The following is a 24,938-nucleotide window of genomic DNA, read 5'->3' as shown; positions in this document are numbered from 1 at the left end:
AATGAGAAAACATTTCCACAAGACTAAGTGATTTGCTCAGAGATATGAATTCAGCATATTGACTCTGTAACATTTATGCAGTAGGAAAAGTTCTAGCTTTTGTTCCCCCTTGGGAAAGTAATGATAAGTTCAGAAAAGCATTCTGTTGAACCATCTGTGTCCATTCTTCCATTTTTGAAATGTAGTAAGTTGACAATTTTTGGTGATACTTGACATATCTTATACCTACTGTCATTTATATCAATAAAAGATTAACTTATTGAATTAGGGAATTAGCCTATTGAGTCAGGAATTATCTCTGTTTCTTTTAATACACTTGCAAGAGAAAAACTCTGATATTTTTCTAGGTAGTCTCAAAATATGCCATACATAATAAGGGTAATTTCTGTTCTCATGGAGAGTATATGTGGATTTAAACATTTTAAGTTCTTGATTTTTTGATCTATGACTATGCCTGGTAATAGAACCAATAACAAAATTTGATAATCATGTAATAATAATACATTTTAATATTAATACATAATGAAAATTTTATGAGCTAGGTCATTGTAAAGAGTAAACCAAGAAGTGAGAGTTTACTTTCATGTTGTGCTTAAACAAGTACTCAAAGAAGATTAGAATAGCAAGCACCATAAAGTCTTTACCTATGAAGTTAAAAATAACTTCCAAAGGAAGGACAGCTAATTTTGTTTATGTAATAGGTTTATATTACTCCACAGCTTGTTGATGAAAGTAGCTTTGAGCACTCAGAGAGCATATCTTTATCCTTACTGTGTTCCAATTAAAAATCTGTTATTACTTCTTTTCAGAAACGGAGCCTTGGAGTAGTTCTGAGGTCTCCCAGGCCCACACAATTCGAGAAAGGGAAAATTAGTGGCCATTATTCCTCAGAACGCTGTGATTTGCCATAACCAAGAAGGCAAGCAAGTTTTAATAATATGAGAAGCAATGCCAGTTGTTAATTCTTCTGCTGTTAATGCTACCAGAGAGTACATATTTCAAATCTATTCCGTGTTTTCAGACCCACAGCAACTCTGAAACCTGTACATTCTTTCCAGTCAAGTTAATTTATTCATCCACCCATAAACATTTATAGAATGCTTGCTATGGGCCAGGCATGGTGCTAAATGCTGCCGGTGACGTTTTTCTCACTTAAACATTGAGCAGAGCAGATTCTTTATGAGTTATGATAATCCATTTGCAATTCTCCTGTTATGTCCCCAGAGAATACTAGAAGATTAGAGGCCCCTCAAATGAACAAAATATCCTGCTACTCTCTGCAGTGTGTGCCATTTGTCATTGACACATGATAGTCATTTTCTACTGTAATTTCAACTAAGACAAGCAAACCAAGGAAACTTGGAGGCTAGGCAATGCTTTTCCAAACCAGAATTTGTTTTTTCTGATCCTTGATCTGCTGTTTCATGAGAACAGCTCTGCTAATTCTTCTCCTAGAAATAAAGAACAAGCTCCAGCTTCCATTTTTCTCCCAAACCAATAGAAGTTCTGGCAGAAAATTTTCCTGCCTGCATCAGTCCATTTTGTATTGCTATTACAAAATACCTGAAATTGGGTAAGATATAAAGACATGAAGTATACTTGACTTATGATTCTGGTGGCTGGAAAAATCAAACAGCATGTCTGGCAAGGACCCCCTCATCATGTCACAAAATGGCAGATAGATAGATATGTGTGTGTGGAAAGATCATATGTGTGAGAGACTGAAAGCAAGAGATCAGGAGGTGGTCAAGCTCACTCTTTTATAATGACCCACTTTCTTAGGAACTAATCCACTCAACCCATTCCCCAAGACCAACGTTAAATTCTCCGTAACAGAGATCATGAGCCAATCACCTCCAACGAGGCCTCACCTCTTAAGAGTCTTACCACATCTCAATATTGTCACATTGGGGAATTAGGTCTCAACATGATCTTTGGTGGGGACAAACCACCTTCAGTTCAGAGCACTGCCTAGAGTTCTTGCTCCTTTAGGATGGGGCTCTGGCCACATCTCCTATCCATATCTCTAGTCGGCTTTTTCTCTTTCCAGAGTTAGTGACTATAAAGATGCCAACCAAACTCTTACCAACCACAGCACACACATTCCATTTCGGTCACAGTCCTTGTATACATGACATTTAATTATTTTCTTAATTTCAACATTTCTTCCTCAGGAAAACCTAGTTTGGTTACTCTTACCCTCAGGTCACGCCAGTTACTTCAACACACTTTGTTTATCACAAGGGTGTCCATTGTGTTTACCTACATTCTGTATATAATGTGCCGTAAACCTGATTAAATTGTAAACTCCTTGAAGTCAGGGACCATCTGCTTTTTATTTCTATGCCATGGAGAGAGACTGACCCAGTTTATTAGTGTTGTATGAATCCTAAGCAAGCAAACAAAAACAAAATCCAAATGCTTGCCATATTGGGAAAGAACATATATTCAGTTAAGTGTGGTATGGTGACCTCACCGGAGAACGCATTGACCTTTTGAGAAGAGAAGTTTCAATGCCTTATAGCTGAGCATTATTTTTTTTTAAGCTCTCATATCACAACTTGGCTCCATCACAATTAATCGTATCTGGTAAGGCAGTGACAATGAGATGATTTCTCTAGAGAATCTATGCTAATACTATTAAAATGCTCTTACAATGTCAAAATGATTGCAGTGGAAGCATGTGGGAACCGTGCTTATGTGATTATGATATTATAGTGATGGGCGATTACCATAGGAAACTACTAATTCAACCCTGCAGGGACTTGCATTATGAAGCCATTATAACATGAGATTATAATGACACAATAACTTGGATGCACATTCGTGATGTGAAAACTAAAAGCTAATTTGAATGCAAGTAGTACTTCCATTAAATTGTAATTAAACACTGAAAGCAATGCTTGTTTAAATTTGAGACGGAGACATACAATTCAGAAATGAAAACTGTGAGTAAAAAAAATGCAAGCCGAGTATAAGCTTAGAATTGGTTAGCAACAATCAGCAGCTCTGCCCTTCAGTATTTACTAGACGGAAAAGCTCACATCAGGGTGGCTTCCGCAGACAAGCAGTATCAAGACTGGTACCAAGTTCTGGATCCAGTTATTCCTATCACAACCACTGATTAACATTTCCAGCCTTCTTGTTTCATTGTCGATGTGGGTATCACAATACATCCATCAATAGAAGAGACCAGAGAAAATTATTTTTCCACAAATAATAACCTTTTGATATACATTAAAATGAATGCTGAGTTCAAAAAGACAGGCGCAAAGAAGAAAAAGATTTTTAAAAGTTGCTGAGATTTTTCTACCCCTTTGAGATGACCTATGTTAGCATCCCTGATATCTTCTTTCAGACTTTGCTATTTTATTTATTTGTTTATTTTTTTGTAGTATCAAGGATTAAATCCACAGCCTTGTGCATGTTAGGCAAGCACTTTACCACTGAGCTTCACCCATCCCCCAAACTATTTTCTATAGATAGTATACTGATTTTTAAAAATTTTAAACTATGTATTCTATGCTTTTAAAACCTACTTGTTGATTCTTCTCACTCCTTCCAGTTGCAAGGTCTATTTCTTACCCAAGAGAATCCTGTTGATATGTTTCTTGTTATTAAAGGACTGATCAGACTGGCCAATTCTGTGTGTCACTTGGAAAACTGTATTTCACTATTAGGGAACAATATTTGGCAGGGATGCTCTCCATGGATTAGTCATAGGATAAACGTGTAATAAATCCTTCATATTCTAATACTATAGGTACTTAGCTCGGCTCTGTTTGTGAATCAGTCATGCCTTTGGGAAGTGAGACTTCTAATTTGTTCGCAGGTGGTAATTATCACATGGCATAGGTAAACATAAAGATAAATTATGAAAAAGTAAGAAAATTTAGGAATCAGCTATGCACTTTTTAGATACACACTTGCACTAGCTTCTCTGAATACTATAGGAACCCAGTAGCTCATGTGCACTCTCTCCTAATCGTGACTTCAAGTTCTTATTGCTGTGTGGTTTAAATATAGTTGAGCTGACTTTTTGTTATGAAGTATTTAGTTTGCATTTAGCTGTGCTGTATGCTTTAGAGTTATTTTTATGATAATTTCTTGTAACAACCAAATTAAAATGGTGGGTCTAAATTACTAGAATCTACATTTTTATGATTAGGAAAAGGAAAGTGCTGTGCAGTGCCTTCTTCACATCACCCAGTCAACAGTGGAGTGGGAATAGATTTTCTGGTTCTGGGTAGTTGTGGCCTCTTTTTGAGACCAATGAGTAATGTGAATCGTACTTCCATATTAATGGAGACTGGGTTAGCCAATCATGATGTTCATAGTAACTATCTGAATGAATTAATAATAGTCTTGGTTATCTGACCTTCAAAAGATCAAGGATTCAGTTTTAGCATCTAAATATGAAGACATGGAAAAAAAAGGATCCTCCTGGTTCCTTACATTTCAAAAATATTGTGATCAAACAGCATATAACATTAAAGGAATCTTAAATATTTTTATTATAAATATACATTTCAATATTTAATAAGAATATTTAATATCTTACCTACTTTAAAACCATTAAAATCAAAACCATTCCTTATTTGAAAGGCATTTAACAATTTGATATCTTTTAGCAGTAGATTTGTGGCTTGACTTAAAATGTCTCTTTTATTCAGAAAATTTACTGAAATTATTAAAGTTGATGATATAAATCAAGTCTAAAAAGTGATCAAAATTATAGTACTTTGGTATATTGACAGTGTTGACCCAGTAAAGTTAAAACTAAAATTAAAAGCAATATTTCCTTGGTGTTTGTTTAAGTATCTAAACAAGTATCTAAAGAGTTATGAATTCTTTAGAAGCAGGTGATAGAATGATTGAAGTACATAATTAAAATGTAGTGCTAGACAAATCTTTTTAAAATATTTTAAGGCACCTTATATTTATGGGGAAAATATATGAATTAATAATAATGTATTTACATGTATGTCTATGTGGGGGGGGTGCATAGATTAGTTAATTAAAAATTTGTTATTTGGTGTTTGGGTTTTTCTCCTAATTTTGTGAGACTTTTTCTCTAGAGAACTTAGAACTCCATTAGAGTTTATTTACAGTCATCTCAAACACTGGGAAGAGTAATTATTGCTCTAAGATATGGGGAGTTATTACAGATTTGCCCTTGATCTCTTCATAGGAAATAAGCTTTCAGGAAAAGAAATAAGCTGTTCATTACCTTACTTTTAGTCTTTCCCCAAAATAGGATCTCTGTGCCAGTGCCATGCTCTTTTAGTACTAAGAATTTTCTACCTTGACTTCTTTCCTGGACCCATTAATAAACCTTATGTTTAAAGCACTTTTTCCCTCAAACTTGAAGTTTCACAAATTATCAACAAAGTTTTTGGTTTGGGTTTTCATTGCTTTTGATAGTCTAAACAATTTTAAATATTCTGGATCACTAAATCCATTTTACAGCCAAAATTGCCACAGGATTTCATTATTTGTATCTCTAGTTCTTTTTAAGACCTTAATAATAGCAAATTATTCCCCCCAAAACACCAGTATTTATTTGTTTGTGATTTTTTTTCCTCCAAATTGAAGTCTCTATTTCCCTGGAAACCATGACTGTATTTTCTGGACTTTAGGAGATGGTTTGATTGACAGAGTGGTATCATAGTGTGGTAATGTCCTTTATAAGAAATGGAGTTGGTTTATATTCCAAACTCTCCAAACTCGTATATGATAGTTGCATACATGTTTGTTTATCAGAGTCTGATTTTAGGTTCTATACTCTATCCTAAGGGAAGTAGCAAGAGTCAGGACTTGTTCAGAGCTTTCTAGTTTGTATCAGTCCATTCTCTGTTGCTATAACAAAATACCTGAAACAGGTATTTTATTTTTTTTTAAAAAAAGAGATTTAGTTAACTCACAGTTTTTGAGCTTTAAGAGCATGACACCAACATCAGCTTATATCATGGGAGATAGTATGCAGGTGCTCATGTGACAGGGAGAGGTCATGTAGAGAAACAGGAAGCCAGTAAGATGCAGGAAGGGTCAGGTTTGCTCTTTTATAACAACTGTCCCATCAGAACTAACCAGGGTCTCAAGAGAACTACATCCGTTCCTTCCAAGGGCAGTAACCGCAGTGAGCCAATTACTTTGCACTAGACTCAGTCTCAGGAAGGTCCTACCACTTCTTACACTGCCACCCTGAGGACCAAACTCCCAACACATGCACCCCTGGGGACACTCTCAGATCATATCCAAACCATATCATAGGTTTCTCAGTGTTTTAGCTCTATAATTTGTGCCATGTCTTCAACATCATCAGCCCAACTCCTAACATGACCTCCTGAAGCCCAGTGCCACTCACCCCTCTGGAACTGAGGGAAATATGGGAATAGAGGGAGGGAAGCGGTAAAGTAAGAACTCAGCTGAGCTCCTGATGACCAGTGAAAGCTGAGAGCTATCCATCATAACAAACGGGGATTCATGTCCTACGTGCTTTTAAAAGAAAAAAGCATGTATTTTTCCTTTGGCCCACATTTTAGGAATTCACTTATAAGTGTTGGTCGACTCTCAGAGGAAGACCCTCTGGGGTCATGATTGTTGTAATGTTTTCAAAGTTCCCTAGGGGGTGCTTCCTGCGCCTACAGCAGCAGCGTGTTCTGCCTTTAGAGAAAGTAGCATACAGCTCCTCGTCCTTGTCTGAAAAATAACCCCCTTTCCCCGTTGGTGAAATGGAAACAACAAAAACAATAAAAGTGGATTTCATCTGAAAGTGCATGCTATGATCCAATCTTCCGCCCTTGGATACTTTTTGGTGACTCACCTCCCATTGGTCCCCTGCTGACTTCTCCTGGACATTAGGAGATTTAATTAAAGTGTACATAGTGCCTTAAGCTCTTCAGGGAAATGCCCGGCATTATTATTGTAAATGACTTTTTTTGGTATTCCAGAAACTCTTGAAGGTAATGAAACCAGCAATATAGAAAGCTGAGGTCTCCATACAGCTAGAATTTTATGAAGACACGTTCATACACTGTTACATTAGTAGCGATCCTCTCCAAGGGTTTCAGAGTGCAGAGTTCAATTACTGTGAACTTTCTCTAACTGTCCTAAGTGTTCTGAATTAATTTTTTCCATCAACAAATAACACATTTTAGAGGTCAGTTCAGTAATCAAGTCATTCTGGTTTTAGATAACTTTTAAGACTCACCTATTATTTTCAGACAATGGTCTTTACAATCCTTTTGCAAGTTCCAAGGGGAAAGAGTGTTCGTCAAGGCTTACCTTTGCCTTGAAATGTAGTCCTGCCCCGAAGATCCCTGAGGAACCAGGAAAATTGCTTTCATTTCCTAATTCTTCTCCTGGCTGCCTGTCTCTGCAGCACTCAGCCTACACTCCACTTTAATGATCAGCCCTGAATCAGGTCTCATCCTCTGGGCCATACCCCATGTGTCAGTGTTTTTCACAGTGGACCCTGTGTATGAGCCCCTATAGGCTTCTTTTTAGTCCTAAGACATGCCCTTAATTGCTCATGCTGTGACCATGCCACCTCCTCCAAGAAGCCTTCTCAGTTCCTCTGGTATTTTCCAGACCCATCCCACAGGGCATTTGCTCTGGGCCTTACTTCCTAACATTGGCAGCAGACTGCTTTACATCACTAGGCATCTCATTAGAATATTTAATATATCAATCTCTCACTGAGTGTTCACTGTGTAGCAGGCACTGTGTTGAGGGCTCTTTAATTTGCCAGGAGTAAGACTGTTTCCTTATTGTCTTTGTATTCCTTAATCTCCTCCTTCAGACATAGTAGACCCTCATCGAGCATTTGCTACAACTGAATTGAAATGTTACCAGGTGAAAAATGCTGGTGCCTTGACAACTGCCTTCCCTGTGTTTCCATCCCATATATGGAGAATTTATAGCCCAAACTTTCCCCTCTGATCTGTAAATCATAGCAGCTTTTGCTAATATTTCAGAAGAATAGCAATACCTGGTCATAAGACTATAAAGAAGACACAAGAATAATGAAAATATCAGATTGTAAGGTGACATTCTATAGTGCAGAAGTGAAAAGTGGGTAAGATAGAACAAAACATTGGTGGGTAGATATTTACTGAGCATCTACTTCTTCCTGAAGTAGATCATAGCTCACCATTGGTACCTACAGCTCTGTGTACAGGAAATAGTTGAAGGAGTTATCAAATGAAAGCTAGTTAACAAGTATGACCCTCCTCTCACCAAGCATGGCGTGGTGGTTCTCACACAGGTGTCCAGGTAGGCAGCACACAGCTCGCCAAAGAAAGACGACGAGGGCTGGCATCACCGGAAGTGTCTCTAATGCTCCTTGCAGTGACTCAGACCTTTTCCTGCCTTACTACCATTTTTTACACCAAGCAGGTTGGGTCTGACTGTGTAAAAACATATCTGGTGTGGTTCATTTGAAGTCTGAATTAGCTAAGCAGAGCAACAAAAATCAAGACATTTTTTTCCCAAAAGAGTCTACTGTGTGGCCTTTAAGATAAAGGATCTGAGAATATTTTGTGGGAAATGCCTTTTAGATATATAGTTAGTTGTGTAACTGAATCACAAAGGCTTTCTGCCATTCAAAGGAGATTATTTTAAAATTAAATTGCCTTAAAAAGAAATTAGTGTGGATGGTCTGTACATTTAAAACATTAGGATAAGAGTCATTATCCAGTTTTACTCCTTGTGGGGGAATGCCCGTGACCATGAATCACCTGCTGTAATTTTACTAGGTATTTATAGTTTTCTGATTTACAGTTGACTTCTACTAACTCAGAAAGGAACTGTCCTTGAAGATGAAGTCACTGGCTGTTATTTTTATGTGCTCAAATGTCTTGTTTTCAGTAAAGGAAGTTAAAAAAAAGAAAGAAAGAAAGAAAGAAAAGGTTTATATTCCTGCGTAGTGGGCACAGAAGAATCAGCTAAAGGCATGTTCATTATCTTCTGAGACCTGGGAGAGTGAAGACATAGAAAAGTTGAACACACATGGCTTCAAATTCTACAGTCCCAGATCCCAGGGGAAAACATTTTCCATGCTTTTTAATCATTTTTAAGTGTTCTGATTTAGGGAGGTAATGTGATATTCCATAAAAGAATCTGTTATGATCTCAGAATTATCTATTATCAGAAATATATTAAATAACTCTTCCAAGGAAAATGTGCAGCTCTTTCCTAAGAATTGTTAACTGCTATAGACTACACATTTACATTGTTCTTTATTGGTCCTGATTCTACTTCTATTTGTAATTTTCTTGCTCCTGCTTTAAAAAAAAAAAGTGATTTCTTCATTATATGTTTCCTTTGTGAAAGTCATGTGTGGAATAGGCTGGGTTAAAATAAGCAGGCCTATAAATATTAGTTAAACCATACTGTGTGCCAGGCATTGTGGAGAGCTGAGGACTGATGACAGATAAGACACGGAGGTGCCTCTGAGATTTCCAGGTCCCAAAGAGACAAAACAGAAGAAGTCCATTTTCAAGGTTAAGCTTCAGGTGCTATGAGAGTGCCTAAAGTCAGCACCTTGCTCAGATTGCTTGGGCAGGGACGAAGAACATCAGGAAAAGCTTCTAATTAGAAATCAGCCAAAGTCACATCTGAAGACCAGGTGGAAATCTGTCATGATAGGGACTGTGTTCGGGAGGCAGAGTAGGGCTGGGACGGGTTTTCCAGCTGAGACCAGAGAAGCAGAAACCCATTCAAAGAGCTCAAGGCAGGTAATTCTGAGTCCTGTCTGAAGCGCTGAGTGGAATTGGGGGTATTACCAGACTACCTTTAGATTTGTTTCTAAAGTAGGAAGAGGCTCGGGGAGAGACACACATGTGTGTACATTTCAGAGAGCACTGTGTAGGCTTGGTGTGATGGACTGGGAAGGCTGGAAGACCATTATGCACTCTTACCCTAATGCATCCTGACAAGATGGAGCTTCCCATTGGGGCTGTGAGGATAAAGAAGAAAAGATGAATTAAAGGTCAATAACAGGGAGTCAGACTTACAGATTTGGAAACCAAATGGATATTGGTGAGGCAGGAATCTTGGATGAAATCAGAGTTGTTTGTTTGTTTACATGTGTGTTGGTAGATGCAGTGTCAGAGAGAACATGGAGAATATAGACAGCCAAACCCTCAGGACTAAATATCATGACCTGTGTAAATTACCAAATGCCATGTTGGGCACATAGTAATTATTCAAAAGGTTGATATTGTTGTCATTGGAAGGTTAACTGGTCTGGTTAATTTTAACAGAATTATCCCTGGAGTGCCGTCCATAATCAATAACTAGCATCCTTTTAACACACCTGATTTTAGATTGAGACTTTCCAGCCCTGGGACAAGTTTTTAAGATTTGCTTGGCTTCAGTATCCTTGTCTACATCAACCTGGCAGCGTTTGTGAGAATTCAAGATAACAGATGCGAAGTGCTAGGGTTGTGGCTCAGCGGTAGGGTGCGCACCTAGCGTGTGCAAGGCGCTGGGTCGGATCCTCAGCACCACATAAAAATAAATAAATAAAGGTACAGAGAGCAAGGGGGGCGGGGGAGGGAGGAGGGAGGAGAGATTCAAAGTACTTTAAGTGGCACCTGTCACTTTGTAGGAGCTCTGTAAATGAATAAAAGGCACCATGTTGTCCCCAGCCTCAAAGTGAGGGTCCAGAATCCTCTTATTACTCTTTTTATCTCCCGTAGACTCTTCCTACCCAACCTAGCAACTTACACTTAACAGATGCTCAGCAAATATTTACCAAGTTTATGACAATTGTTTCTTATTTCATCTTTCTTCTTGTTTTTCTGCTCATCTGCCAAGGCTCTTCACCATCCTTAGAAAAGGATTCTTTTTATGGTTCTATCATTACATAATTTATCCTAATTTAAAATATCTTTTTCTTGATTTTTCTTTTTCCACTTACAAATGAATGATATCCATATTTTCTGATCCTTTCTTTTTTTCAAATATTTATTTTTTAGTTTTAGGTGGACATTATATCTGAATTTTATTTTTAAGTGGTGCTAAGGATCGAACCCAGTGCCTCATGCATGGTAGGTGAGTGCTCCACCACTGAGCCACAATCCCAGCCCTTCTGACCCTTTCTTATAAAGCATCTTATAAAAAACAACAACCTCCCCCATCTCTACTCCCAACCCCACACAGAAGTGTATTCAGGAGATCCTGGCTCACGACACTGAGCCTTCTCCAGAATCGTGTTTAGGCTCCAGGACTTCCACCTGGAGGCCTTGACTTCAGGGCCAGTCGACTTCAAGGTCAAATCCAACTTAATATTTAATATTGCTAAACTACATTTCATTTCATTACATTAAGGACTTGGTCAGGTAGTTTGAATTTAATCAGAATGACCTTAACCACTGAAATGGCATGCAATTTGATCTGAAATATCTGCATAAGAAACAATATGAAATGCCAGGAAAGACCAGAAATCAGCAAATCTATGACAATAAAGAAGAATCCGAAATAACTCTTGAGTGCATAAATCTTTGCCTACTTGTGTGCTTTAGTTGGGAAATTCAAAACCTATAATTGATGATTTTACATGTGAAATTCCTATAGGCATCTGATGGGTGTACAGTGGTAACATTGATCCTTTTCCATTTCATTCCCTTTCACTGATTACTGACATCATATATAAGCATAAAAAACTAGAAATTACTAAATTATAAAGAAGAAATAAAATGATCTATTTCTGCTCCTCCTACCACCCAAAGGAAAACATAACATTTTTGTATGTGTAGTTGGTAATCTCTACACACATATACTTATCATACTTAGTTTTGTGTTTTGCTTTTTTACATATCATAATTAGAGCATCTTCCTATGTCATTATTCTTTGAAAATACAATGTGAATGGTTATACATTGTATATGTAAACATTCTCTTATACATTTTTGTTGCTATTCTAAATAATATCATGATGAGATCTTTGTGCATAAATATTTTTACACCTGTCTAGATCTTTCCTGAAAACAGATTCCTAGTGGCAAGTAACATTTTTAAGACTAAATAATATTGCTAAACTACTTTTTATTACAGTTGAGGGAACTCAATTTTGCCAGCATTCTATTTAGGAGAACTCTTGTATCATTGTGTTCACTACAGTCTTATCTAGTCAATAAAATAGCCAGATGTCTTTTAGCTGAGTCCCAAATTATGCTTTCTATTGGATCCCACAATGTGGCAACTTTTGTAATTTTTCAGGACTAAGGTACCATGTAAAATGATAAGGTTTTTTTTTTTTCCTGGAATGTGAAAACTAGATTTCTATTCATGAAAAATTCCAGTTGGTTATTTGGTGTTCCCTGTATTGTGTTGCTTGTATAAGTTAAGTTTCTTAAATGTTGTAATGTTGTATACATTAAAGTTCACAAAAACTGTGACCCTTTTCCCCCACCATGTCTTGGAACTTATCTGGCAGTAATAATTCCAAATAAATGCCTTGGTATTCCATGAGTTGACTTCAAAATATACTAAAAAGCTATAGTAAACAAAACAGCATGATATTGGCATACAAACAGACACGTGGACCAGTGGGACAGAATAGGAAACTAAGAAGACCACCTGCTCATCTATAGCCACCGACCTTCAACAAAGGAGCTAAGAATACACATTGGGAAAGGACCATCTTTTCAAGAAACGAGGCTAGGAAAACTGGAGGTCCACAGGCAGAAAATAAAAGTTCACTCCCATCTCTCGCCGCACACAAGAATCAAGTTAAAATTTAAGACCTGAAATGAAACTAAGTAGAGGAAAACATAGTGGAAAAGTTTCAGGATATTGGGATGGGCAGGGATTCTTTTTTTTATATGAGACCATTGAAGCACAGGAAATGAAAACAAAAACTGTCAAGTGAGATGATATCAAGCTGAAATTCTTCTGCCCAGTAGAGGAAACAAGAGAGTGAAGAGACAACTTACAGAATGAGAGGAAAATATTTATAGGCTCTACATTTGACAAAAGGTTAATATCCAGAATATATAAAGAACTCAGACAACTCAACCACAACAAACAACAACAAATAATCCGATTAAAAATGGGCAATCACCCTAAATAGACATTTCCCAGAGGAACACATACAAATAGCCAATAGGAAAATTTAAAGTGTTCAGCATCATTAAGCATCAGGGGAATGCAAATCAAAACTACAGCGAGATATCACCTCACTCTAGTTACAGTGATTATGATCATAAAGGCAAAAGATAAGTGCTGGTGAGGATTTACAGAAAAGGGAATCCTTGCACACTGCTGAGGGGAATGTAAGTGAATTCAGTTACTATGAAAAACAGTAGGAGGGGCATTTAAAAATTAAAAATAGAACTACCATATAATTCATCAACCCCAACTACTCGGTACTTATCAAAAGAAATAAAGTCTGTATATCCAAGAGATATCTAAACTCTCATATTCATTGCAGCAGTATTCACAATAGCCAAGAAATGGAAGCTGATAAATGAATAAGAAAGTGTATTATATATATACACAAATAGAATACTATTCAGTCCTTTAAAAGGAAGAAAGCCTATCATTTATGACAACATAGAAAGAGCTAGAGAGCTAGAGCGATGTGAATTGAAATAAGCCGGAAATAGAAAGACAGATACCACATGACCTCACTCATATGTGGAATCTAAAATAGTTGATCTCATAGAAGTGAGTAGAATATTACAAACAACAATAAACGTTGGTGAGGATGTGGGGAAAAAGGCACACTCATACACTGCTGGTGGGACTGCAAACTGGTGCAGCCAGTATGGAAAGCAGTATGGAGATTCCTTGGAAAACTGGGAATGAAACCCCCTTTTGACCCAGCTATCCCACTCCTCAGCTATACCCGAAGGACTTAAAAACAGCATTACTACAGGGACACCAGCCACATCAATGTTTATAGCAACACAATTCACAGTAGCGAAATAGTGGAACCAACCTAGATGCCCTTCAGTAGATGAATGGATAAAAAAATGTGGCATATATACACAATGGAATAAATTCAGCAATAAAAGAGAATAAAATTATGGCATTTGCAGATAAATGGATGGAGTTGGAGAAGATAATGCTAAGTGAAGTTAGCCAATCCCCAAAAACCAAATGCTGAATGTTTTCTCTGATGTAAGGAGGCTGATCATAGTGGGGTCAGAAGGGAGAGTATGGGAGGATTAGATGAACTCTAGATAGGGCAAAGCGGTGGGAGGGAGCATGAGGGTAGGAAAGATGGTGGAATGAGATGGACATCATTACCCTAATTACAGGTATGAAGACACGAATGGTGTGAATATGCTTTGTATACAACCAGAGATATGAAAAATTGTGCTCTATATGTGTAATATGAACTGTAATGCATTCTGCTGTCATCTATAGCAAATTAGGAAAGAAAAAAAAAGTGAGTAGAATAATGGTTACCGAAGGCTGAGAGTAAGAAGGACAGGGAAAGATTGGTCAATGGGTTCCAAGTTACAGCTAGAGAGGGATTAGGACTTCAGCATATGAATTCTCGGGGGGACTCAGGCATTCCATCCATAGCACCAAATAACAGCCATTTAATTATCTCCCACAACTCTGTGGGCGGGTCTTGGGTGTCGCTGGCTCTGCAGTTAGTGAGGATATCGGCTGCACTTGAATGTCCAAGATGGCTCACTTACTTGTCTGGTATCCCACAGGAACAGTCCCAGGCAGAGGCTCAGTGGGGACCTTGGATTGCTGGGAGCCCCCCTGCCTCCTCTCCCTGTGGTCTCAAAGCATCTCTTTCTCTGCAGGAGGCTGTAGCCAGACTTCTCACACTACAGCTCAAGTTTTCCCAAAGCACAAAAGCAAAGCTGTTTTGGAAGATTTAGGTCCCAATCTGGTATTGCATCACTTCTGCCATATTCTCTTGGTTAAGACGAATCACAGGCCAGCTCAAGTTCAGAGTGGAAGGAGCCACACACCAGGGTGAAGATAGGAAAGCATGTTCACCGAAGGCCATCCGTGGAGACTGCCTAATGCATTGTATTAAGTGCATTCATTTAAAAAGGCATTTCCAGTTCCAGTTGCCCATGGATAATGAGGACCTCCTGCAGCTGTAATCACTTTGGTGGGCATGTCCAAAAGCCTAATGAGTTCTGATGTCAATCGCAACAGTCAATCTACTTTTAACAGTCACAGGCCTGAAGTGAAGGCATTCATTTTTAAGCAAATTAGAGCCTACATTTGATTCATACACTTCAACCCCCTATTGTTAGTTTTTAAAAGAATAAGTTTAGGTTCATTTGCCTAAGGATACTAAGCAAATATTTGGAAAATAATTCAAAGTTTGATGTACAATAATAATTCCACACATTTGTAGGGTGCTTTATAATTTAAATAGTGCCTTTAAGTATCGTCTTATTTGCTTTTCATATCTTATGTGGTAGGTCAAGCAGGTTTTATTCTAGTTTCCAAGTGAGGAAAATAACTCATCAGAAGCTTTTAAATTTTTCACAGTCACACAGTAAGGAAACATTGAAGCCAAGACCCTGAATTTCTGGTTCTTTCAAACCATTCATTCCTTCTAGAGCTCTCTTTAAAATTTTAAAGCCCCTGAAACTGAAATCCAACCCCCCCATTACATGTATATGTATGTCTGTACACGTATAGAAAATGCACATTTTAAACACCATTCTTAAAGAATGCTTCAGTGATGGTTAATATCTATAGAAGGCCAATAAAATCCACTTCAAGATAAAGGACCCCACAGAAGCACAGATGTCTTTGAAAAGTCAACTGATTCAGCATCTTCATTACACAGATGGGAAAACACGGCCAAAGTGACACACAGTTATTTAGTGGAAGAGCTACAAGGACTCTTGACTCTGAACCCAACTCTTCTTCCACCTAGACCTGGCCCCCTTAAGAGCAGACTTCCAAATGAAATTGTGTGGAAAAATATGGACATTTCATGTATTTAACACATTAGGAATTAAAAGTATCAACAATTTAAAGTTCTTTATTAACAAAATTAAGTGACATACCCACTATAAGACTTCCTCAAAATATTGCTGTTTCTGGGTAACATCCAATTGCTAGGAATCCATGGGATAAAGTTCTTTTTATAGAAAATTGAGGGTTGCTGGGTGTCAGGGAGCACAACTGTAATCCCAGCAACTCAGGGGACTGAGGCAGAAAGATTGCAAGTTTAAGGCCAGCCTCAGAAACTTAGGATCTAAGCATTTTAGTGAGACTCTTTTTCAAAAGAAAAAAATAAAAAGAACTAGGGATGTGGCTCAGTGGTTAAGTGCCCCAAGGCTCCATCCCTAGTTCCCCCCCCCCAAAAAAAAAGTGAGGTCTCGCCTCAGTGTGGAGGGTTCTTGGTGAAAGGAAAAGACATACCTGTTGTATCTGGCAACTAGGTAACTGTCTCATTCTCAGGACTATATGTTAGTAGTGAAATCAAGATATGGACCTGAAACATTTCCACAACATTGAGTGTGGAAACTTCTTCTGAGAGGTAGAAGGGTTGAGATGAGATCTTGGCTTTTCAACTTAGGAAAAACAAAATGTCAGTTATTTGCCAGTGTTTTGACAATACTATCCCACTTGTCCCAACTCTAGGCTGTTACTCCAATAAATAATGAATATGTTACATTTTGACCTAAACAGAGATGGTGTTTTCTTCTTCCCATTGCCTCCCTCCTTTCCTACTCTTTTTTCTTTTAAAAAAATACTTATTTAGTTGTAGATAGACACAATATCTTTATTTATTCATTTTTATGTGGTGTCTCACATGTGCAAGGCAGGCGCTCTACCCCTGGGCGATAGCCCCAGCCCACCTCCTTTTCTTTTTAAAATAAAACCATATTTGTATTTAGTTTACCAAAAGGCAACAAATTGAAGAAATCAGTAGTACTAATTACCAGAATCCACAGAGTGTGCTGACTTGAAGGGTTGACCAGATGGCCCATATTTGACTGACCTGAAGAATCAATGAATTATGTCATAAGCTGGATTCTTTCAGTCAAGCACTCTGATATCTTTTCCAGCTTGTCTAATAATAATACCTCCAGATTTTCACTTTCTTTGTCAAATGGGGAAAAAAACCTTAGGAATGAAACCTACCATTTTTGTCTCAATATAAGATACGAGCTGTCCATTTGTATCTCTGAGCAGTTTTGTTTTATTTGTGTCACAGTTTGCAGAACTTGCTGGGCTGGGTCCCCTTATTGTTCTGTGTATCAAAGAGGGTGGATTTCTTTCTCTTTATCTGGCATAGTTTTTTTTAATTTTTTTACAGTGTTAAATATTAAAAACAGTAAATCTGCATGCAGTAGAACCATTTCATCATAAATATCTGAGAAAGTGGAAAGTCAGTGGCTGCATACACAGAGGGACTCCTGGTGTCGCCCTTGTTCAGCAACCAGACCCATGCTGACTGGGAGAAGACCTGTCACAGATCTGAACCTGCATGATGAAAGTATTCAAACAAGCTTTAAAAAATATTATACAGTTTTAAAAATATTTTTGTCACAAATCAAATGTCAGCTTTAAGTGCAGTGTTTATGGAGTGCTGCTGTACTGCGTGATGTAACACATAAAAAAATAGAAGTACTGATATATTTGGACCATTTATTTGAAGTATACTTTTTTAGTAGCAGTAAGTCAGCAAGAAAGTCCAGTTAGAAAGTTCCATCTGCTCTACCTCTTCCTGCTTCTACTTTTTTGCCATCTCCACTGATGTCACCTCAGACCAAGCCACTGCCTGATCTTCTCCTGGTTGATGGCAATACCCTATGGATCTCTGCGCAGGCTCCGTTGGATTCTCATCCATCCCTTCCCCACAGAGCTGCCAGAATTTTCACTCCATCTCTTCTCCCATGTCAAAGTCTGAAATGCCTGCCCATTTTTCTTCAGCAAGGGTTTGTTCATGGAAACAACTGAGTGGAATGAAACAAGGGATTTGGGATAGGGATTAAGACTTCCAGTTGTGGAAGAAGTTGGGGGAGTCAACTGCAAAGCAATTCACTAAAACTCAGTTTGACCAATTAAGTACTGCAGCTACAACTGCAAGACAACCAGGTCTAGGGCCACTGCAGCAGAGGCAGGAGCAGGAGAAGAACATTGTCTACAAAATAGAATGGAAGACATACATGATGTATTACATTTAAAAGAAATCTGATATATCAAGTATGCAGAGTTCTGGAAGTCTTCCCCTCTTCAATGTAAAATGCAACTGAAATGGACATTCAAGCTAACTACATGGACTAACCTTAAGCCTGATGGCCCAGGTTTTCAATAACGGTGACCAAATCTCAGGGAAGCTAAAACTAAAATTTTCTCCAAAGTTCCCCCTCCTTGCTGAATCTTCAGCAATTAGGCAACTAACTTTTCTATATATTTCTTAAAAGTTGGATCATACATATACTTTTGAAACAGTCAAATTCTACTAATTGTTTCTGGCTTAAAATTGTGTTGTAATAGTTGTATTGTTAGGTTCTCTGATTCTCCTCCTCCTGTCCTTTTTGTTTTAATATTTTTTTTTAATTTTTTATTCTAGAATCATCAGGATTAGAAGGGTTATTATCTTAGGTCAAGTAGTAATAGAAATTTCCAACTATCCTCTGTCTCCCAGATGGTTTATATTTCACATTTGAAGTACAACCCAGCTTTTGGTTACATATTGACAGCTCCAGCTATCCCTGTCCCCTTTAGTACAAGTATGTGCAATACCAAAGCTTCCCGGGGATGCTGGGGAATAAGCCCAAAGTCTCCCTTTCTTGTGGGTGGTCACTCCTGCCTGCCCAGCTGTGCACTGCTGCTCTCGTCATTCATTACTTCCCTCCTGGTTCTGTGAACTCATCTCTGTGATGGAAGGTCCTGAACAGCCACAGACCCATATGTTAAAAAGAGAGCAACTTCCAGGCCAAATACAAGCAGAAAAGGGCTCTCCTGGTGCACAGGAATCATGAATTCTAGGTGTGTACTTTATCCCATTCACAGACACACTCTGACTTGAAGCGATGTTAGCCAGTTTGTTCTTTAATCTTTCTTTATCCTTTGAGCGTGCATTACATTGTGTATGATCATAGGAGGAGCCAACCAACAAGCTCTGTCTGAGAGCATTAGAGGAGGTTCCCAGAAGGGATGACATTTCTTAAGTGATTTTGTTTTTCACAAAGACTCACAGCTTGTGAGCTTGAAATGGACCACATTGCTCTTTCAAATATACATCAATTAAATATGCCGCTTGGTACTTTTCTAGTAAAAATGGGGGTGTTTTATTAGTTGATCCTAATTTCAACCCCTCTGTGGCTCTCTGGAACACATCTGAGACACCATCAGCCAGAAGGAAAGAAATAACAAATTAATCCATTTTGGAGGATTGGATCTATCACTAGTGATGCTATGATGTAATCCACTGAAGGAATAAAAGGCATGCTGATTGCTCTTGATAACAAGGAGTCACTGAACAGTACTTGCCTAGATGTCATCAGTGACCACCACGGGAATGGCCTAGCTATTGGAGGCTTGGCTGGTAGAGGAGCGCCATCAAACAGGACTTGATGGATACATTAGTCACAAGTTCTGAAGTGTTCTATCAGAATGTCTAAATCAGACTTGGTGCAGTGGTGCACGCCTGTGATCCCAGTGGCTTGGGAGTCTGAGGAAGAAGGATCGAAAAGTTCAAGGCCATCCTCAGCAACTCAGCAAAGCCCGAAGCAATTTAGTTAGTAAGACCCCTATCTCAGAAAATTAAAAGGGCTAGGGTATGGCTCAGTGATTAAGCACCCTTGAGTTTGATCCCTGGTATCAAAAAAAAAAAAAAAAAAGAAGAACAATGTCTAAATCAGGTACTTCCATGGGGCCAATATAGCTCAAACATCTATGTTCAAGATAATTTCAGTGACTGTAAGTAAATTGACTTATAACCCTCCTTTCCTGACCTCGAACTTTGTTTTCACCTTGTCTCTGTTTGCACTCTATACCAATTACAATTTTTTCCACTCCCAAATCATCAACCTCTTCTTGTGAAAAGAAACAACCCAGGAAATGCAAACTACTTCTTAGACCCAGGGGAACAGAGCTGGAATTTGTTGGCATGGGCTGTGCTCCAAACACTTCCGACAGGTATTTCTACCTGGATTATTTCATCTCACTTTATTCTTACGATAACCTATGAAATTCACAGTGTTATTCTGATTTACTGATCAGAAAACAGATGCTCAGAACATCAGACAAGGCCTTCAAAGGGTTGTGGGGAAAAAAATAATGATTTCAGATTTCCTTGCGTAGGAAGAGTTTCAGAGCTTTCAAAAACGCTCTCCTTTCAGTTCCCAGTCAATTTTTTCCACCACCCTCTGAACGTGTCTGGCTGGTGCTCGGCATGGAACATCCTTTCTCGAAGTGGTTTTGCTCTTGGCCACGTGGGTGTCTGGAGTCACCAGTGTCCACAGCACCTTTTTCTTTGCTAGCCCTGTCCCTTCACTTAGGAAATGTACTTTTAACAGGAAAGTGCTGGAACTGGGGTTCATGCTGTCACTGATAGAAACTTGATGAATACTTAATTTGTGTAAAAATGGAAGGATGTAGAGGATAAAGAGGTCTGTGCTCTTTTTTAGGACACCCAGTTTCAGTCTCAATGGCATCACAGTAGCTTTCATTATGACAAAGATTTTTTTGCTTTTAAGTATTTTTGAAGAGTTTCTTTCTGTGTGCCCTAGACAATAAGCCACCTCAGGTGGAGGGGTTTCATTATTAAACTCAGATGTACTTTCCCTCCCCCCAGCTGTTCTGGGGACATCCTCTCTGAAACCACGCAGGCTAGCGGTCTCATCTTATGCTTCTTTATTGCTCCAATTTCTGGTGCTTACTGGACCTTCAACAAAAGTTTGTTCACTTAGATTGCAAATGAACGATAAAATAATTGGTAGCTTCAGCACACTTACTTTAGCTGAAAACTGATGAAACTGTACTGACATATGGCTGGTTTTGATGCAAACTATTGATGACGAAGAGTTGTGGGTTTTTGTTGTTGTTTGTTTTGATTTTGTGTTTGCAGTGCTGGGAATTGAACCTAGGGCCTCCTGGAGGCTAGACACGTGACCTACACTGTCCAGCCATGAAGATTTTTTTTAATGATTATTGTTGAATTATCCAAAAATGCATAACTATAACTAATGAAATTCAATTAGGTTAAAAAATAAATGCGAGTCAGATGTGGTGGCGCACTTCTGTAATCCCAGTGGCTTGGGAGGCTGAAGCAGGAGGATCGACAGTTCAAAGCCAGCCTCAGCAACTTAGTGAGGCCCTAAGCAACTCATCGAGATCCTGTCTTTAAATAAAATATTGAAATGGCTGGGGGTGTGGCTCAGTGGTAAAACACCTCTGGGTTCAATCCCCAGTACCAAGAAAATAAATAAATAATGTGTATTAAATATCAAGAAATATTTCCAGGAATTGAACTTGGGACTAAATCAAGCAGGCAAAGTTTCAGTGGAAGTGGAGGGGACCCGTACTACCACTCATGGCACTCAGAGCTGCCCAGGGGTGGACTCTGACTTTGGCAGGATGATAAGTGAGGTTGATTCTCTTTTTCACAGGGGCATGTGTTCACAGCCCCCCTACTCCTTATGGGTATAAGTGTGTTAAGTTTTCTGATTATAGGTTTTTTTCCCCCTCCCAGGAAACACTCCTTTCAGAGCATCTCCTGGTGGTACCATCAGAAATGTCTTCCTTAAGTGGGAAAGTGCAAACTGTTTTGGGCCTTGTGGAACCAAGCAAACTGGGCCGCACCCTGACCCATGAACATTTGACAATGACCTTCGATTGCTCTTACTGCCCACCTTCTCCCTGCCATGAAGCTATCTCTAAGGAACCCATCATGATGAGAAATTTATTTTGGATCCAGAATAATCCTTATTCCCATAAAGAGAACCTTCAGCTGAATCAGGAGACAGAAGCCATAAAGGAAGAATTGTTGTATTTTAAAGCTAAAGGTGGAGGGGCCTTGGTAGAGAACACAACCACCGGGATTAGCAGAGACGTGCAGACCTTGAAGCGGCTTGCAGAACAGACTGGAGTCCACATCATAGCTGGAGCTGGGTTTTATGTGGATGCAACTCACTCTGCAGAGACCAGAGCCATGTCAGTGGAGCAGGTAAAAAGCACTAAGCTCTTGGACAGTTTTTGTGTTTCAATTCAGAATAGCCCAAACCTTGAATATGCCATTGATTCAGAAGTAGTGGGCATGCAGCAAAAATTTGCTAACTAGCAAAGGCATCTGCCAATTGAGCCTCTAATTAATAACCTTTTATTTCATAAAGAAAAAGTTTAGAAGAAGGACATATTAATGCTTTAGTCATTAAAAAAAACTCTACCTATTAATTCTTAGATTTAAGTGTATCATATCAGTCCTCAGCAGCGGCACCACAATCTATTTGTAAACCTCAATTTTCCATTATAAGCTTTAGTTATGCAACCTTGATTTTTTCCCCCTGGATTTTGTAATAACCAGCAATGAAAATTCACTGTAGGGTGAAACTTGGCAGGCAGAGACTTGGCACTTTTGAAAATATGTTTCCTTCTCTTTTTACAAAACAGGAGGGGTGGGAGAAAATCCATTCTCCTGTTCTTGTCATAATATGATCTTAAGCAAGAATGGGCAGAAGGAAGAAAATCTTTCATGAAAAAATATCTTCAAATATGTGGCAAAGTTTTTTTTTTGCACACGTATGTGTTCTTTCTAAATGCACACAAATCTGTATACATGTGTTTATACAAACATGTAATATTCATATGCATCTTTCATTATATGTTCAGTTGAAGTTTTAGCAAAAGATCAGTGAAAGTTTAAAATGACTTGTATTTGAAATATTCATCTGTATTATTTTCTAAAATTAGGATTTGATTTTTAATATACTTATATTATTTAAAGACTAAGATGAAGAAAGGGATTATGTTTGACAAACCACTCTTAGACATTAATAATCACATGAACCAAAATGTGTCATATTGATATTGTGTGCTGACAGTATTGAATAAGAGAGAGAAATAAAGAATTCCTTGATTCAATCAACATAGATTCAGTGCCATTCATAGATACTGCTTCCAGATTAAATTATAGATTTTTCTCCAACTGAATATACTCTCATAGAGTCACTTTTTTTTCCCTTTTGCTTCCTCGAGCTGTGAATTTCTTGTGAAATAATCACAGTAGGATGTTATTGAATCTTAAATTTAGAATAGCTTGTTGAATGTGCTATTTGCCCAACAAAATACCTTTCTCACTGGCCAATATTAATTGAATAAATATTGAATATGCTTTTAAAAGAATGCGTGACTGAATAAATGAATTCATTCATGTCCTATGATGAATTTATTTTGATAAATTCCACCATCAATAAAGCATGTTCACTCCCACTTGCTTAGCTTACTGATGTCCTTATTAATGAAATTCTCCATGGAGCTGATGGAACCAGTATCAAGTGTGGCATTATTGGAGAAATTGGTTGCTCCTGGCCTTTGACAGAGAGTGAAAGAAAGGTTCTGCAGGCAACAGCTCATGCACAGGCTCAGCTTGGCTGTCCTGTTATGATCCATCCTGGACGGAATTCAAGTGCACCATTTCAGATTATCCGAGTATTGCAAGAAGCTGGTGCAGACATCTCGAAAACAGTTATGGGCCACCTTGATAGGTAAGTGGGTTATCTTTCAAATTGGTGTAAACCACCCTATGATTAATGGAGAATCAACTTTTAAAAATCATCGGTAATAAAATCAATGGGCTACTAATCGTGTAAGGGAAACTCACTACCTCAAAGACAATATTAATAAAGTGTTAACAAACTAGCATAAATGAAAGTCAAACCTGCCATTTTTGTGTCCCCCACCCCTGTTTCAGATAGTATCAGCATTAGTGTTCATGAGTCTTTTCTTTAGCTTACGTAATCATTTATAGCTTTTCATAGCAAATGTCACTGTCTACTTCATTTCTTTATCTTATGGTATGATATCACAATAGCTGCCATTTCTACCTGTTTGATGCTTGTCAGTAGTTGGGATAATAAATATATCCACAAAGATAAAGGGAGGGAAATTCAATGGTTTTACCTTGAAAAGAATCACTACTATAAATTCTTATGATTGCATACCTATTTATGATTTGAATATGATTTGGAAAATGCAATTATAAAAAATAAGATTAATGAATATGGTATCTGATAGAACCGTGTATTAGTTTCTCGTGGTGGCTGTAACAAATTACAACACACCAGGAACCTTGAAATAACAGAAATTTAATCTCTTACTGTGCTGAAGGCAGAAGTCTAAAAATCAAAGTGTTGATGTGACCCCCAAAGGTGACAAGAGACAATCCTTCTTGGCTTTGTCCATTGTCTGGTAAATCTGGCTGTTCCTTAACTTGTATCTGCACAGGTGTACTTTCTGCCTCTCTTCACATGGCCCTCTCCTCTGTGTGTGTCATTTCTAAGGACATTTGTCATTGGACTTAGGGCCCACCCAGATGATCCGCTCAGGGCCTACTCAGATAGTCAAGGTCCTTAACTAAATTATATCCCCAAAGATCATTTTCCCAAATAAGGTCACTTTTAGAGGTTTCAAGGGTTAGATTATGTCTATGTGATTTTGAGGATCCACCACTCAAACCCCTCCATGTTATATTAGCTGCATAGAGGCCAGCAAAACAAATGCCTCCATGAACAGCTGTTGGCTACCGTTAATTTTATGAACAAACCTAATAGTGTTGCCAAGGCTAGCCATAAGTGTGTAGATTAGATTATTTTAAAAAATTAATAAATACCAGGGAGTCTAATAATATATTGTATTTAGTTCTATTTTGTATTTTGGAATAAAGCCATATTAACAGATTGATAAATCCTGATCATCCGTCCTGACATTCTGATATTTAATAAATGAACAGACCTACAGAATGTCTTGATAAAATGCCT

General features: G+C 38.1%; 1 protein-coding gene across 1 annotated transcript in view; it reads left to right on the top strand.

The window, feature by feature from the left end:
- The window catches only part of Pter (phosphotriesterase related), a 60,303-nt gene that overhangs the window by 11,878 nt on the left and 23,487 nt on the right, over positions 1 to 24,938 (top strand). Inside the window, exons 2-3 of the mRNA XM_076831628.1 lie at positions 21,656 to 22,129; positions 23,401 to 23,666. Coding sequence (XP_076687743.1) covers positions 21,698 to 22,129; positions 23,401 to 23,666 — 698 coding nt within the window. The 5' untranslated portion in view covers positions 21,656 to 21,697. The remainder of the gene's footprint in view (positions 1 to 21,655; positions 22,130 to 23,400; positions 23,667 to 24,938) is intronic.

The sequence above is a fragment of the Callospermophilus lateralis genome, chromosome 13, assembly GCF_048772815.1.
Source record: "Callospermophilus lateralis isolate mCalLat2 chromosome 13, mCalLat2.hap1, whole genome shotgun sequence".
NCBI classification, from domain to species: domain Eukaryota; kingdom Metazoa; phylum Chordata; class Mammalia; order Rodentia; family Sciuridae; genus Callospermophilus; species Callospermophilus lateralis.
The sequence above is the reverse complement of the archived record's forward strand: the minus strand, read 5'-3'. Positions and strand labels throughout refer to the sequence as shown.